Source organism: Microcebus murinus, chromosome X (assembly GCF_040939455.1).
Source record: "Microcebus murinus isolate Inina chromosome X, M.murinus_Inina_mat1.0, whole genome shotgun sequence".
Taxonomy (NCBI): Eukaryota; Metazoa; Chordata; class Mammalia; order Primates; family Cheirogaleidae; genus Microcebus; species Microcebus murinus.
The window spans coordinates 118830367-118842727 of record NC_134136.1 but is presented as its reverse complement, the minus strand read 5'-3'; the positions used below and the strand labels follow the sequence as shown (position 1 = coordinate 118842727).

General features: G+C 38.9%; 1 protein-coding gene across 10 annotated transcripts in view; it reads right to left on the bottom strand.

The window, feature by feature from the left end:
• The window catches only part of KDM6A (lysine demethylase 6A), a 194811-nt gene extending 182929 nt beyond the window's left edge, over window positions 1-11882 (bottom strand). For all 10 annotated transcript variants that reach the window (XM_012754078.3, XM_012754081.3, XM_012754080.3 and 7 more), the window contains exons 1-2: window positions 11348-11882; window positions 11073-11136 (exon numbers count right to left, since the gene is read on the bottom strand). In XM_012754078.3, coding sequence (XP_012609532.1) covers window positions 11073-11136; window positions 11348-11508 — 225 coding nt within the window. In that variant the 5' untranslated portion in view covers window positions 11509-11882. The remainder of the gene's footprint in view (window positions 1-11072; window positions 11137-11347) is intronic.
• Window positions 11883-12361: the final 479 nt, after the last annotated feature.

The window sequence follows — 12361 nt, the reverse complement described above, 5'->3', positions numbered from 1 at the left end:
ATGCAACTCTCAGTTACATAATGTGCATTCATTCAGTCTCTGGTCTTAAAGGCTGGAGCTGAAATCAAAGAGAATTACAATCTAGAACACAGTTGAACTGTGCCATCTTTCTGGGTCAAAATCAAAAAACTGAGTCAACCCTAAAAATTCAAATGAACAGCTAGCTACAATTTTGGTGCTATATAGTCACTTTGGAAATTTCTAATTCCCAGCCCTTCATTTTAAGAGAGGTGAAAATGACGACCACAGAATTAAGTGATTTGATGAAAGTAGGTAGCAGACCTTAAAACTTAGGTCTTGAGTTTTCTGATACACTGTTCTTCCCAGTATATCATGTAACCTCCCTACCAAACCAGCATTTTGAGCACCCAGGCTGAGGAAACAATACTAAAGCCCATTAATTATGATAAAGGAGCATGTACTTACAGGTATTTTCCTAGTTAAAGCAACTACTTCTCCAGGCATCAGACCACATTCTCTTCCCCTAGCATGCTTATGATTAACAGAGCTTATTGAGAGAATATCTGAAGTGGCCACAGAACACTACAAAACTACGTGGTAAAATCCATGCCATCTTACGCTAACCAATCCACTGGTTCTAAAGCAGCCATCCTCAAACTACCGCCCATGGGCCACATGCGGGTGTGTTTGCCCATTTGTTTTTTTTTACTTCAAAATAAGATATGTGCAGTGTGCATAGGAATTTGTTCATAGTTTTTTTAAAACTATAGTCCAGCCCTCCAACGGTCTGAGGAACAGTGAACTGACCCCCTGTTTCAAAAATTTGAGGACCCCTGAAAGCTTTACTTTCCCTTCAACATATTCCAATCATTAACACTTCCCATCATGAACACCTCTATGCAAGAATCAGTAAACTAATCTAATGGAAAATACTGGAGTCCATGGTTGGGCTTCAAGGAAGATCTCTATACTCTCTGAAATCATATATAAAATGTACACAGCTACATTGACCCTCAAAGGGTTAATGACTCCAAAAAAATAAAGTACCACTGTTCTAGTCCTATCAACAATATAATGAAAATAAAGATATTCTGCTATGAAATAAGTTAATAACACACTAAAGCCTATGCCTTTTTCAACTAATCAAGAATGTAAATTTACCTATTTTTCATTTTCTATAATAAAAAACAAGAATAAATGGTGAAAATGAATGACTTCCGCAAATACAAGATATTAAGTAGTATAAACCATGGCTACTTCTATATATGTTCGGGGAATTAATTAAATTAGTATTCATGGAGTCTGGTAATCAGTCACACCAATAAAACCAAAATATGATGGCCAAATTTGCCAATTATTCCAGTTGAGAATTCATAGTATATAAAATGAAGCAACTGCTATCTTAGGAAAACACATACGAACACACTTTCAATTAAGACTTTTGCATGTTGAAGAATTTCTACATAAAATACCACATATAAATGTAATAGAACTTCAAAATGAAAATAACTTAAAAATCACCCAAACCAATTCCCTCACCAACATCTCACTACTTGAACGACAGAGAAACTCTCAAATCCAAGACAACTCAATATAAAAACTAATATTTTCATATAGCAACTATTAAAATTAACAAAGCATTTAACAATCTGTATATAGTATGATCTCATTTGTGTGAAAAAATACAACAGAATATGCTTGTACCTGTGTTGAAATATGAAAAATTACCCAATAAACTTTATCAGTGGCTGCCTCTGAGAGCAGGAACTAAATAAGCAAGAGACAGTATAGGAAAGAGACATTTTCACTGTAACATCCGTTGTGTAACTTCTCAATTTTGTATTAAAGTACAAGTATATCTATATTCAAAAAACTGCATGAAGGTATTTCAAAAGTCAAAGACAACAGTATCATGGCTGTGATTAGGATGGTGGCAGTGGGGATGGAGAGAAACAGATTTGAGATTTAACATGTAGAAATGATGAGATATGGTGATTACGACTTCATAAGTTAAGAAAAACTGGCACCAAGAACTATTCCAAGGTTTCTAACATGGATAGTGGTGACATTTACTAAGATATAGAACATTAAAGACAATGATAAATTCAGTTTGTATATGTTCAGTTTGTGGTACCTTCAAGATACCCAAGCAAGGTAGTCAAGTAGGCAGTCAAATACACATGAAAGTTGGGAGCAGGGTGAGTAAATAAGACCTACAACAGACCCTCCTTACCAGAGACTGAGATGTGGTTCAGAGACATAGAAAGAAAGCCAAAGTAGTGAGGACAGCATGAAAGTCAACAAAGGCCTTTTCAAGAGCTCTCAAATCTGCCTCTGATTCCCCCCTCATCCCAAAAATCACCAGTCTCAGCTTAAACTTCCAAGATGTTATCACTATCCAAGGTGTTATCCTGTACAGAGCACCTTCCAAGCACCAAGCCCAATTTCAAGCACTTTACATGTATTTCTTTTTCCCTACCACAAACTGCAACAGCCTACAGGAAATCTATTACTACTTCCACTTTACAGATAAGAAAACTGAGCCTCTGAAAGATATTTCCCCAAAGATTACACTTCTAGTAAGTGGCAGGAGCAAAATTCTACCCTAAAATCCATGCATTGCTATCTACCCATCAGTACTTCACAACTAGGTTCCTTTCCCCTCCACTGTCTCCTTCTCATAATGGCCAGTAATATTCCCATAAAACCTAATTCAGTTCATGTCACTTCCACTGATTAAAAAGTTTGGCAATGCCCTAAAACATCCTATGGCCTACAGTGATGGGGCCCTTCACATGCTCAGTTACCTGAGTAGACATACCCTACCTTCTTCCTATACTCAACAATTCACAATTCCTCAGACACCATTTAACTTTATACCTCCAACTCTCTACCTTCTTTTTCCTCTTGCTACATCTACATGCCTGGTAAACTTCCACCTCATGTCTCATAATTAAGACCAAGTGCTACATCTTTGTGCAGTTTCCCTCAGTCACTTCTCCACTTTGGAGCAGCTAAAATTAACTATCCAAAATGCTGGGAATTGTTGAAAAGAGGAGTTCATTAAACTGTCTTCAATACCTGCACATAGTTTAAACTATTCATAATAAAAAGGTTTAAATGTTTTAATTGTTCCATCATTTGAGAGCTCATACACTTTGCAGACATCTTTATTTTTTTTTTGAGACAGAGTCTCGCTTTGTTGCCCAGGCTAGAGTGAGTGCCATGGCGTCAGCCTAGCTCACAGCAACCTCAAACTCTTGGGCTCAGGGGATCCTCCTGTCTCAGCCTCCCAAGTAGCTGGGACTACAGGCATGCGCCACCATGCCCAGCTAATTTTTTTCTATATATATTAGTTGGCCAATTAATTTCTTTCTATTTATAGTAGAGATGGGTCTCGCTCTTGCTCAGGCTGGTTTCGAACTCCTGACCTGGAGCAATCCGCCCGCCTCGGCCTCCCAGAGTGCTAGGATTACAGGCGTGAGTCACCGCGCCCGGCCAAGACATCTTTATTACTGTATTTACTATGTCATACTGATCACTCAGTCTGTTGGCCTCTCCCCACAGACTGATTACAGGGCCAGGTATTACTGGTTGCCCAGAATCTGAGAGGCCCTCACCCACAGCAGTTCAAGAAATATTCCATTTATCAATCAAGCAAAGAAAAAGCTTCTCTAGTTCTCATTCTCATATTTGAATTTCAACAACCTAAAACATTTATTTTAACTACTGTACCTTGAAAACAAATTTTCCCTAAATATATAAACTATCTAAACAGACTTAAGCAACTAAGATTCTTAGGGAAAATTATCTCTTTTGTCACGTATTGTGTAATATTCTATTAAAGAACCCTACCACAGTATCAAAATGCAAACAAACTCACATCATAGTCAGCTAAATGTTTTCTATTCATTTCACAAGCAACTATTTCTCAATTTCCATATAGCAAAAAGCAAGGTCCATTGATATTTGATATAAGAAATTATTTTTATATATTGTGGTTATATTTCAGAGACAAATATTAATATCTATGGATTAAATTATGTGATTGATGTCTGAGATCTCACTGTTTCAAAACAATGGAGGTGAGAGGCAAGAACAAGACTGGCCATGGGTTGAAAACTATTGAAGTTGGGTGATGGTTGGTTGATTTCTTCTACTTTTGGAAATATTGGAAATTTTTCCTAATAAACTTTTTTCTTTAAAAAGAAAAAAAAAGAGAGAGAAAGATCTAACGAACATAATGTAATAGATCTATAGTGTGAAAACAACCCTTTGTCTGAAACAATTTCTTCCATTGTTCAAAATTAAAATGAATTAGATGACCTTATATAATACCCCTAACATAACAAAGCCCAACCTTTTTCCTGAGAATAAACTTAGCAGTGGCATCTTTTATTGATTCTAACAGACAAAATACTACCACAGACAAAACTACAAAAAGAATACAAGAATACATTCACAAGAGAATGACACCAACAGTTTTAACAATGTAGAATAACAAAAGATACAATAAAAGAGGAAGGGGATAAGAGAAGAAAATAATAAAACCTTGTAGAAGATAGTGGCAAACAGCTTACAAATTGCCTCAGAAAGCTAAAGCTATATAAATAAGGGATTACTCCCACCCTTCCAAGTTATAGTTCTTAATTAGGTTCCAAATATCGCCTGGGCCAAATTAGACCCAAAAGTAAAGACAATGAAACAGATGCTAAAGATCAAAATGAAGAATGGGTACAGTGACTATTACAAAGCCACCTAAAACACAAACAAACAGGACCTAAGTGAGTACATTGCAACTTCATTCACTCCTACCCCCACTTGAAGAATCAATCAACTTCAAAAGTACCCCAACCTGAGACTTTAATAAAATGCAATAAGGCCTTTACAAGTGTCTAACTACAGACACAGCGGTTTAAAATCATCTTTAGTCAACCAAAATATAATATTCTGGTGTACTCACTATCAGAGTACTTACTGTATTATTTTTAAAATAATACATGTCCATGATTTTTTAAAAAGCAGTACAAAAATCTATAAAGTTTAAAATCTCTCCTCCTCCTCATCCCAGAGGTACTTTGTATTCCAAGATGGCCGTTACTTAACTACTTCTTGAATCTCCTTTCCAAACTATCAGAGAATTTCTTAAATTGATCCGTAAACACTCATTTATGGATGGCCAAGGCAACAACTGATAACAAAGGTAAATATCATTATTACAAAATGATATCAAGGAAGAACAGAACACACAACAGATCTTCCTTTAAACATCTGCTAAAAGCTAAAAGCTGATTTTTTTTCTTTTACAAATGAAACATTGTCCCAGATAAAATCTGATTTTTAAATCATGTTTTCCTAAACCCAATTAAAAGATGCCTTGTGAATAATATCTAAATCCAGAAACACCATATCCAAGAAGCACAATCAAGAAACAATCCCCATTCTATTAATAAGAGCCAGACTAACTTGTAACTTGTTAAATTGACCTTTATCATAAACTTTCAGAGTACTTCACACTTTTCTTTTGCCACAGATGTTCCTATGTTAGTCATACTTATCTCACCCCTCTTACAGAAGTTTAAATTCAACACAGACAAGGGATATCTAAGTTACCTTCATATTCCCTGCATAGAAGGCTTCTATGTACATTCAAATATTTGTTGCTTTAATTTACTGTCACAATAACCTAAATCATTTATTTCATTTGTTTTTTTAAAATCATTAAATATAACTAAAACATTTAACTCTTTAACATTTAAAATTTTCTCTTTTGTCACATATCGTGTAATATTCTATTACAGAATCCTACCCACAACATCAAAATACAAACTGACATCACATATTCAGCAAACTAATATAGAAAACTGATACAATATATGTGAAGTTTCAGTAAAAGTACTTAAGACTGTCAATTATGCCAATTATGCATTCATTAAACTCCAGTAATTAGTCTACAAATAAATACAAATGGGCCCTAAATAGCCTAACCAGCATTTCAATTCTTAGCCAATCTGATGGTATTTTCTTAACATAAATTAGCTCTTTTGAGATCACATTTCAAGAATATTAATAATGCAGTGTTATTAGTCACTAACATCAATTTTCAAAGAGTTCAAAGCATCACAATGAGTTTCAAAGTAAAAACAAACTTAACAAAAATCCTTTCCGATATGCAGGATATTGGTACTATATAAACAAAAACTAAATGTTACATAATCTAAGTCAGAAAAAGATTTATTCTGCAGCTAGTCAAAAAATGAACCTTCATTTTGGTTCATCTTTAACCTAAGCCACAAAAATTTATCTCTCAGGCAGTTTTTCTTAACAACCTGAAATATAGAGGTGGCAGTCAAATGTTCCCTAGTCATTTTGATTTGTAATTCATTTGACAGAAAGAACTATTCAGTGAAAAACACCAGAACTTAAAAAGTATTATACCTGGCCGGGCGCATTGCTCGAGGTCAGGAGTTTGAGACCAGCCTGAGCAAGAGCGAGACCCCGTCTCTACTATAAATAGAAAGAAATTAATTGGCCAACTAATATAGAAAAAAAAAAAAATTAGCCGGGCATGGTGGCACATGCCTGTAGTCCCAGCTACTCGGGAGGCTGAGGCAGGAGGATTGCTTGAGCCCAGGAGTTTGAGGTTGCTGTGAGCTAGACTGATGCCACGGCACTCACTCTAGCCTGGGCAAGTGAGACTCTGTCTCAAAAAAAAAAAATAAAAAAAAAATTAAAAAAAGTATTATACCTGTTTATGTATTGCTGCAGTTCTAATTTGTGCCCAGATACACAAACATGTTCTATAATCTCTTATATCTTTATTACAATTGTAGGAAATATGTAGTACATACATGAAACTTTGTCCAAATAAACAATTTTGACTGTAATTGTTAGAAGATAATTTCCAAACTAGAAAACTCTTTTAAAATGTATCAAAGACCTCATTTATTTTCAAACACAAATCATGGCATTATTTCTGTGGTTACTTTTTTAACCAAAACACTAACTTTCTTTAGCACTGGAAATGAATATACAGGTGAGCATCCCTAATCCAAAAATCAGAAATCCCACAAAACTTTTTAAGTACAACATGACACTAAATGGAAATGCTTATTGAAACATTTTGGATTTCAGCTCTTCAGGTTAGGTATTGCTCAACTGGTATGTGTTCTGTAAATATTCTGAAATCCAAAAAAAATCCAAAACAGTTCTGGTCCCAAGCATTTCTGATAAAGGATACTCAATCTATATCCCTTTAAGTGCCAGCAAACAAAAAACCACATAACAATATAGAATGTTTTTAAACATCAACATCCAAATATTATAGTATTAAAAAAGCCACCTCTAGAACTGACCTAATACTTTCTCCCTACCATCTACATGCAAGCAAACCAAATTTAAGAAGATATATGCTTCAATGGATCTTAAACTACTTCTATTACCACAAAATTTTTAAATGCCAACTATTTTAATACTAATATCTCTTAGGAAAGAAAGCACATATATTTTTAAATGATAAACAATCCCATAACTTCTTCTAAGTATTCTATAATGTTTCTATAAATAGACTTACCAAAAAAAGTTCCAATAAGATATAGTATTTAAAATATGTAAGATACTTCAACACAAAGTATGTGTTTTAGCAACAGTTCCCTGACAGATAAGATTCCCCAGTCCTCTAGCATGTTATTACTGTAGCTATACTTCATAGTATTACTATATTTATATTCTTACATTTATGCTATGTTACTATTATACTTTAACTCAAACATTTATCCTACTAAAAAAATTTAATCCAAAAGGTTTTCAAAAATGTACTAAAAAAGTCACCAGTTAATTTCTGTTACAATGTTTTACTTAACTACTTTTCATTAACTCCACTATAAATTTTAAAATAATCTTGAATTATTATGTCACCAGAAGAGTAAGGGTCAGCATTAAAAAGCAAACTGCTCAAGATCATGCTATATTATAAGAACTCTGATTAAGCAAACTCTAGCTGTTTACAACCTTAAAGACATTACTACAAAAATAATATACTGTATTAACTAATTTATTTTTTTAATTCAAAACCCCAAGCATTGTATATCAATCGGCCATCCTACAAACAAAAATTCTTTCGATGACTCTAATATAATTGAATTTCACAAAACACGCAAAGGCCAAGAGAAATCAGCAGTTTGGATAAAGTATCCTCACACCTGGAAAAGGAATACATAAGTTTGGGGGCAAGGGACACTTATTTAATGCTTTCAACTTTCCAAAGCTTTTAGGTCAAGAGTTATATTTTTCTAAACCTACAAATGTAAATTCGAAAACTTGAAAGAAGATCCAATAATATATATAGGATAATTTTTAAAAACAAGAAATAATAGGTATTATTTCTGTAAGAAAGGAAAAAAGTTAGACAACGTGCAGACTAAATTTGTCTTGGGGACAGTGGCACAACAAAAATCATAGCTAAAAAGGGAATTCTGGGAGTTATTCAAGTCCATTGTCTGCCCTCAGTTAAGTAGCCTGAACCTACCCCAGTAAAGAAAAGCCAACTCTTGTTTTTAAGACTTTCGGAGAATAAGAATTCTGAAACTAGCATAACTCAACATCACACACACACACAGACACACACACACACGTACACACAATACTGCTTCTCAGGCTTGTTAAAATGAGAGATAAACTGAGTAAGTCAATGCTTTCTATAACAGGACTCCAGCTCATTCATTCTATTCAGAATCCAATCCAGAGGGTGCGAAGTTACATAATGTCAAGGTTTACATTACACATTCTACTGGTGTGTTCAGGCTCACAAAGATGCAACCAAGAAGTGCATGAGATTGCAAGCACATACTACTGAATGTTTTCCTTTCGTGTTAAAGCTAAAGAGTGTTGATGTAAGCAGGTAGGACCTCACGAGCACTGAGTCTGAAGCAACGCAGATTTTTTTTTAATTTAGCTCAAACTACTTAGTAGTTTATCAAATTATCCCATATTTTATGAAACCATAATTCCTCCCCAAAACATACAATGAAGCTTCTCAAGTTTCTCACTTTGGGGATGTTACTGTACTCAAACCTCAAAGTAATGCACAACTTCATACAAATATTTGAAAATGCTCAGTTTTTTAAAATTTAAATTCATTAATGCATAACAACTGCAGAATTCAAGATTACAATCTGAAATCCAATGTTAAACACCATCCACTGTGAATCTACCTGAATACGAGCATTCTAAAACATGAAATCATTAACTAGCTTTTTACACATTCTCCACATAAAACACCAGATACCATTTATTTCTTCATTACCATAACCAAAAGCAATAGATTTGGCCAAACTTTTACAAGTGAATTATCTTTGCAAAGAATTGTATCAACCCATGTTAGATCAGCAATAATCACTCCAAAATAAAATAAATTTAAATCATTTGTTTAATCTTTTGGAATGATAACTTTGACAGTAGCCAAATATCTTTAAATAAAATAAAATATTTTTAAGTATTCAGATTGAAAAAAAAAAATCCTATAAGGCAAGAGACCAACAATCATTAATGCTTAAATCTTTCCAGAGGTAGTCACTGTTCATTTTTCCAGCGACAATTTTAATGAAGCCAATTAATACCTACATAGCCCCAGTTTAATTCAAGTTTTCTGTATCGGTAAAACGGACTAGGCTTACCGAAAAGAATTATTTCCATTTAGCTTTCTGGTCATTATCTGCAATCAAAACTCCTTATATTTAGTTACTTTCAAATAAAAACAGAAGTGTAATTACAGATAAAAAGGAATTAATGACTCTGCTAAACCAAACTACAGACAAAAATTCAGGCCAACTAAAATTAAAAAAAATCAATTTAAGAATAAAATGCTGGGCTTTATTCATGTCAAACTTCCTTCTCAACTGCAACAATAAAGCTAGGTGTCAAATGTAAAGCTACTGATTTCAGCTAGAAAAGAATATGTCTAATCAATGAAACACCTATCTGCACACACTCCAAGTTTCACGGTTCCAATTAAGAAGAAACCATTCAAATATCATTGCAATCAGCTTTTGGTCAGAAGATATAAACTGATGCAGACAGAGTAAGACTCCAGCCTTTGTTCAATAGCTTACGGACGGGTAACTAAATGTGCTACAGGTTGATAAGCATTTACCAGGCTCATGCACGGTACTTCCAAGCTTGAGAAAGGTACAGAATTCCATATGCAAATAATCTTGGATGATTTTTACTAAACACCACTGAGCTACACACTCCGAAGGAAAGGCCTATTCTTCGCTACTATTTATTTCCATGTTTACCTCTACTCCCTCCCCCAACCCCCCCCTTCACTTTCTCCTCCCACCCTGTCCCGCCATCTTGGGCCGATAGGAGCAGCCATTACTTAACTAAATGACAGTGCCAACAACTTTCCACACAAATAAACAGAGACTACACCCCGAATCCTCCCCGGCCTTCCCGGTCAGACACACCGGAAACGAGGCTCCAGGAAGAAAACATATTCATAAGTAACTGCGGTATTTCTATGGCAGAAAGATCAAAAAAGTAAACAAGTCACCTAACTTCAGGTAAAACACATACCAATCGAGAAAGATATCAACACCCCAATGAAAACTCTTCACCGACCTAAACTACGTGCAACTTCCCCCTTCTGGGAGCAGGGACATAGAAAGCCCAAAACGTTTATTAAACAGTAGATATCATGAACAGCCTGCCTGAAGGAAAAGAATAAAAAACCGTGGCAGGCAAGTAAGTCGGAAATTTAGGAAAATCTGCACACATTTACGATCCCCTGACCCTAAAGAGGCACATCGGAGATCACTGGCCTACCCTCAAAAAGCTGTAAAATAGCAGGCAATTTTGTCGACCCAGTTGAGCCCGGCCCCAAAGCGAAGCCGTCTCTGTTCCTCCAGCTTCAAGAGGAGAGAACGATTTCGCAAGGGAGCAAGCGAGGTATCCAAGGGTGGGGGGGAGACAAGAGGCAGGAAATAGTTTGCCGGAAGCCCCTCGGCCATCGTTAGCGACCACAATGAGCTCAGACCGGGCCGCGGGGCCCGGGAAGAGCGCGGTTCCGGCCGGGGAGACCGTGTCCGCGCTCCGGCTCGCGGCTGCCTTACCTTGCCCAGTAGGGCCTTCGTCCTGGCGCCATCTTCATGAAACCTCACGAACCCGAAGAGGCGACTGTGGGGAGAGACACACCGGGCTCGTTAGCGCTCCGGTAACACCACCGACCCGTCCCTGCCCGAGCCCGAGGCCCCGGCGAAGGCGGCACAGAGAGCGCCAAGCCGAGGTGCCCGCCCCGCGGCCGCCAGAGGCAAGCCGCGCTCGGGCCTCCCCGAAGAGCGGCTCCTGTCCGTCCGGAGCCGACAGCGCGGGAGACGGCGGCCCGTACCTGTCCAGTCCGCCGAGCGCCTCCCTCTCCTCGGCTGTCAGGCTGGGGGACGCCTCCTCGCTCTCGCCGCTCGCTTTTCCCGCCGCCATTTTCTTTTCCTCATCACCGAAAGCGGCGGCAGCAGCGGCGGCGGTAGCGAGCGACACTCCGCAGGATTTCATGGAAACGCAACGAATTCACAACTCCAACGCCGACACCCCCCCCCGGACCGGGGCCCGCAACGACGCCCCAAACTGCTCTGCGCGGGACCGGCACACCAACTTTATCGCCGCCTCCTCCTCCGCCGCAGGCGGCGGCAACGAAAATCCCAACGCGGCGGCGACGAAGGTGGCGGCGGCAGGGGCTGCGGAGCCCCCTGGTCGGCAGTGGCGGCGCTCGGCTGTAGGGTCACATCGCGGGGGCGGGCAGGGGGCAGCCACGGGCGGGGACGGCGGGAACAGCCGGAGCGCGCGGAGCTGGGGAGCACAGGGGGGAATTCGTTGGAGACACAAACTTCCCCGGCACCAGCACAAAGTTGTTGTAATTGTGTCACACAGCGAACCCCACGCCGCCGCCGTGACCCCCCTTCCTCGCCCGGCCGGCGCCACCAATCGGCGCAGCCCGCTCGCTTCACGTGACCTTTGTTGACTCACGTCAGCCGTGGCTCCACTTAACTTGCTAGCTGCCTGAGCCCCGCCCACCGAGGGTGCCACCGAGAGGGGAGCGGGATGCAGGCCAATTCTGGCCGGTGGTTGGCTGCTGGGCGCGTCTGTCGGGGGAAAGGTTGTCACTGAGAGGGAGCTTCCTGTTAGGTTGTGCTAGTTAAATACACTCGGGGAGAGAATGGAGGGTCCGGGCCGTGTCGCTTCGGGAGCCGCCGCGGGCTTGGGAGGGGGAGGGGAGTGGTGGGGAAGGGCGAGGTCCGATTCCGCCCGTGGCGGGAGCGAGCTGCAGGCCAGGACGCCATGGACGGCCTTTTCCTGCCCGGGAGCTCCAGGATGGGCCCAGACCGCAGCATCGGCCGTCCCGCGCGAA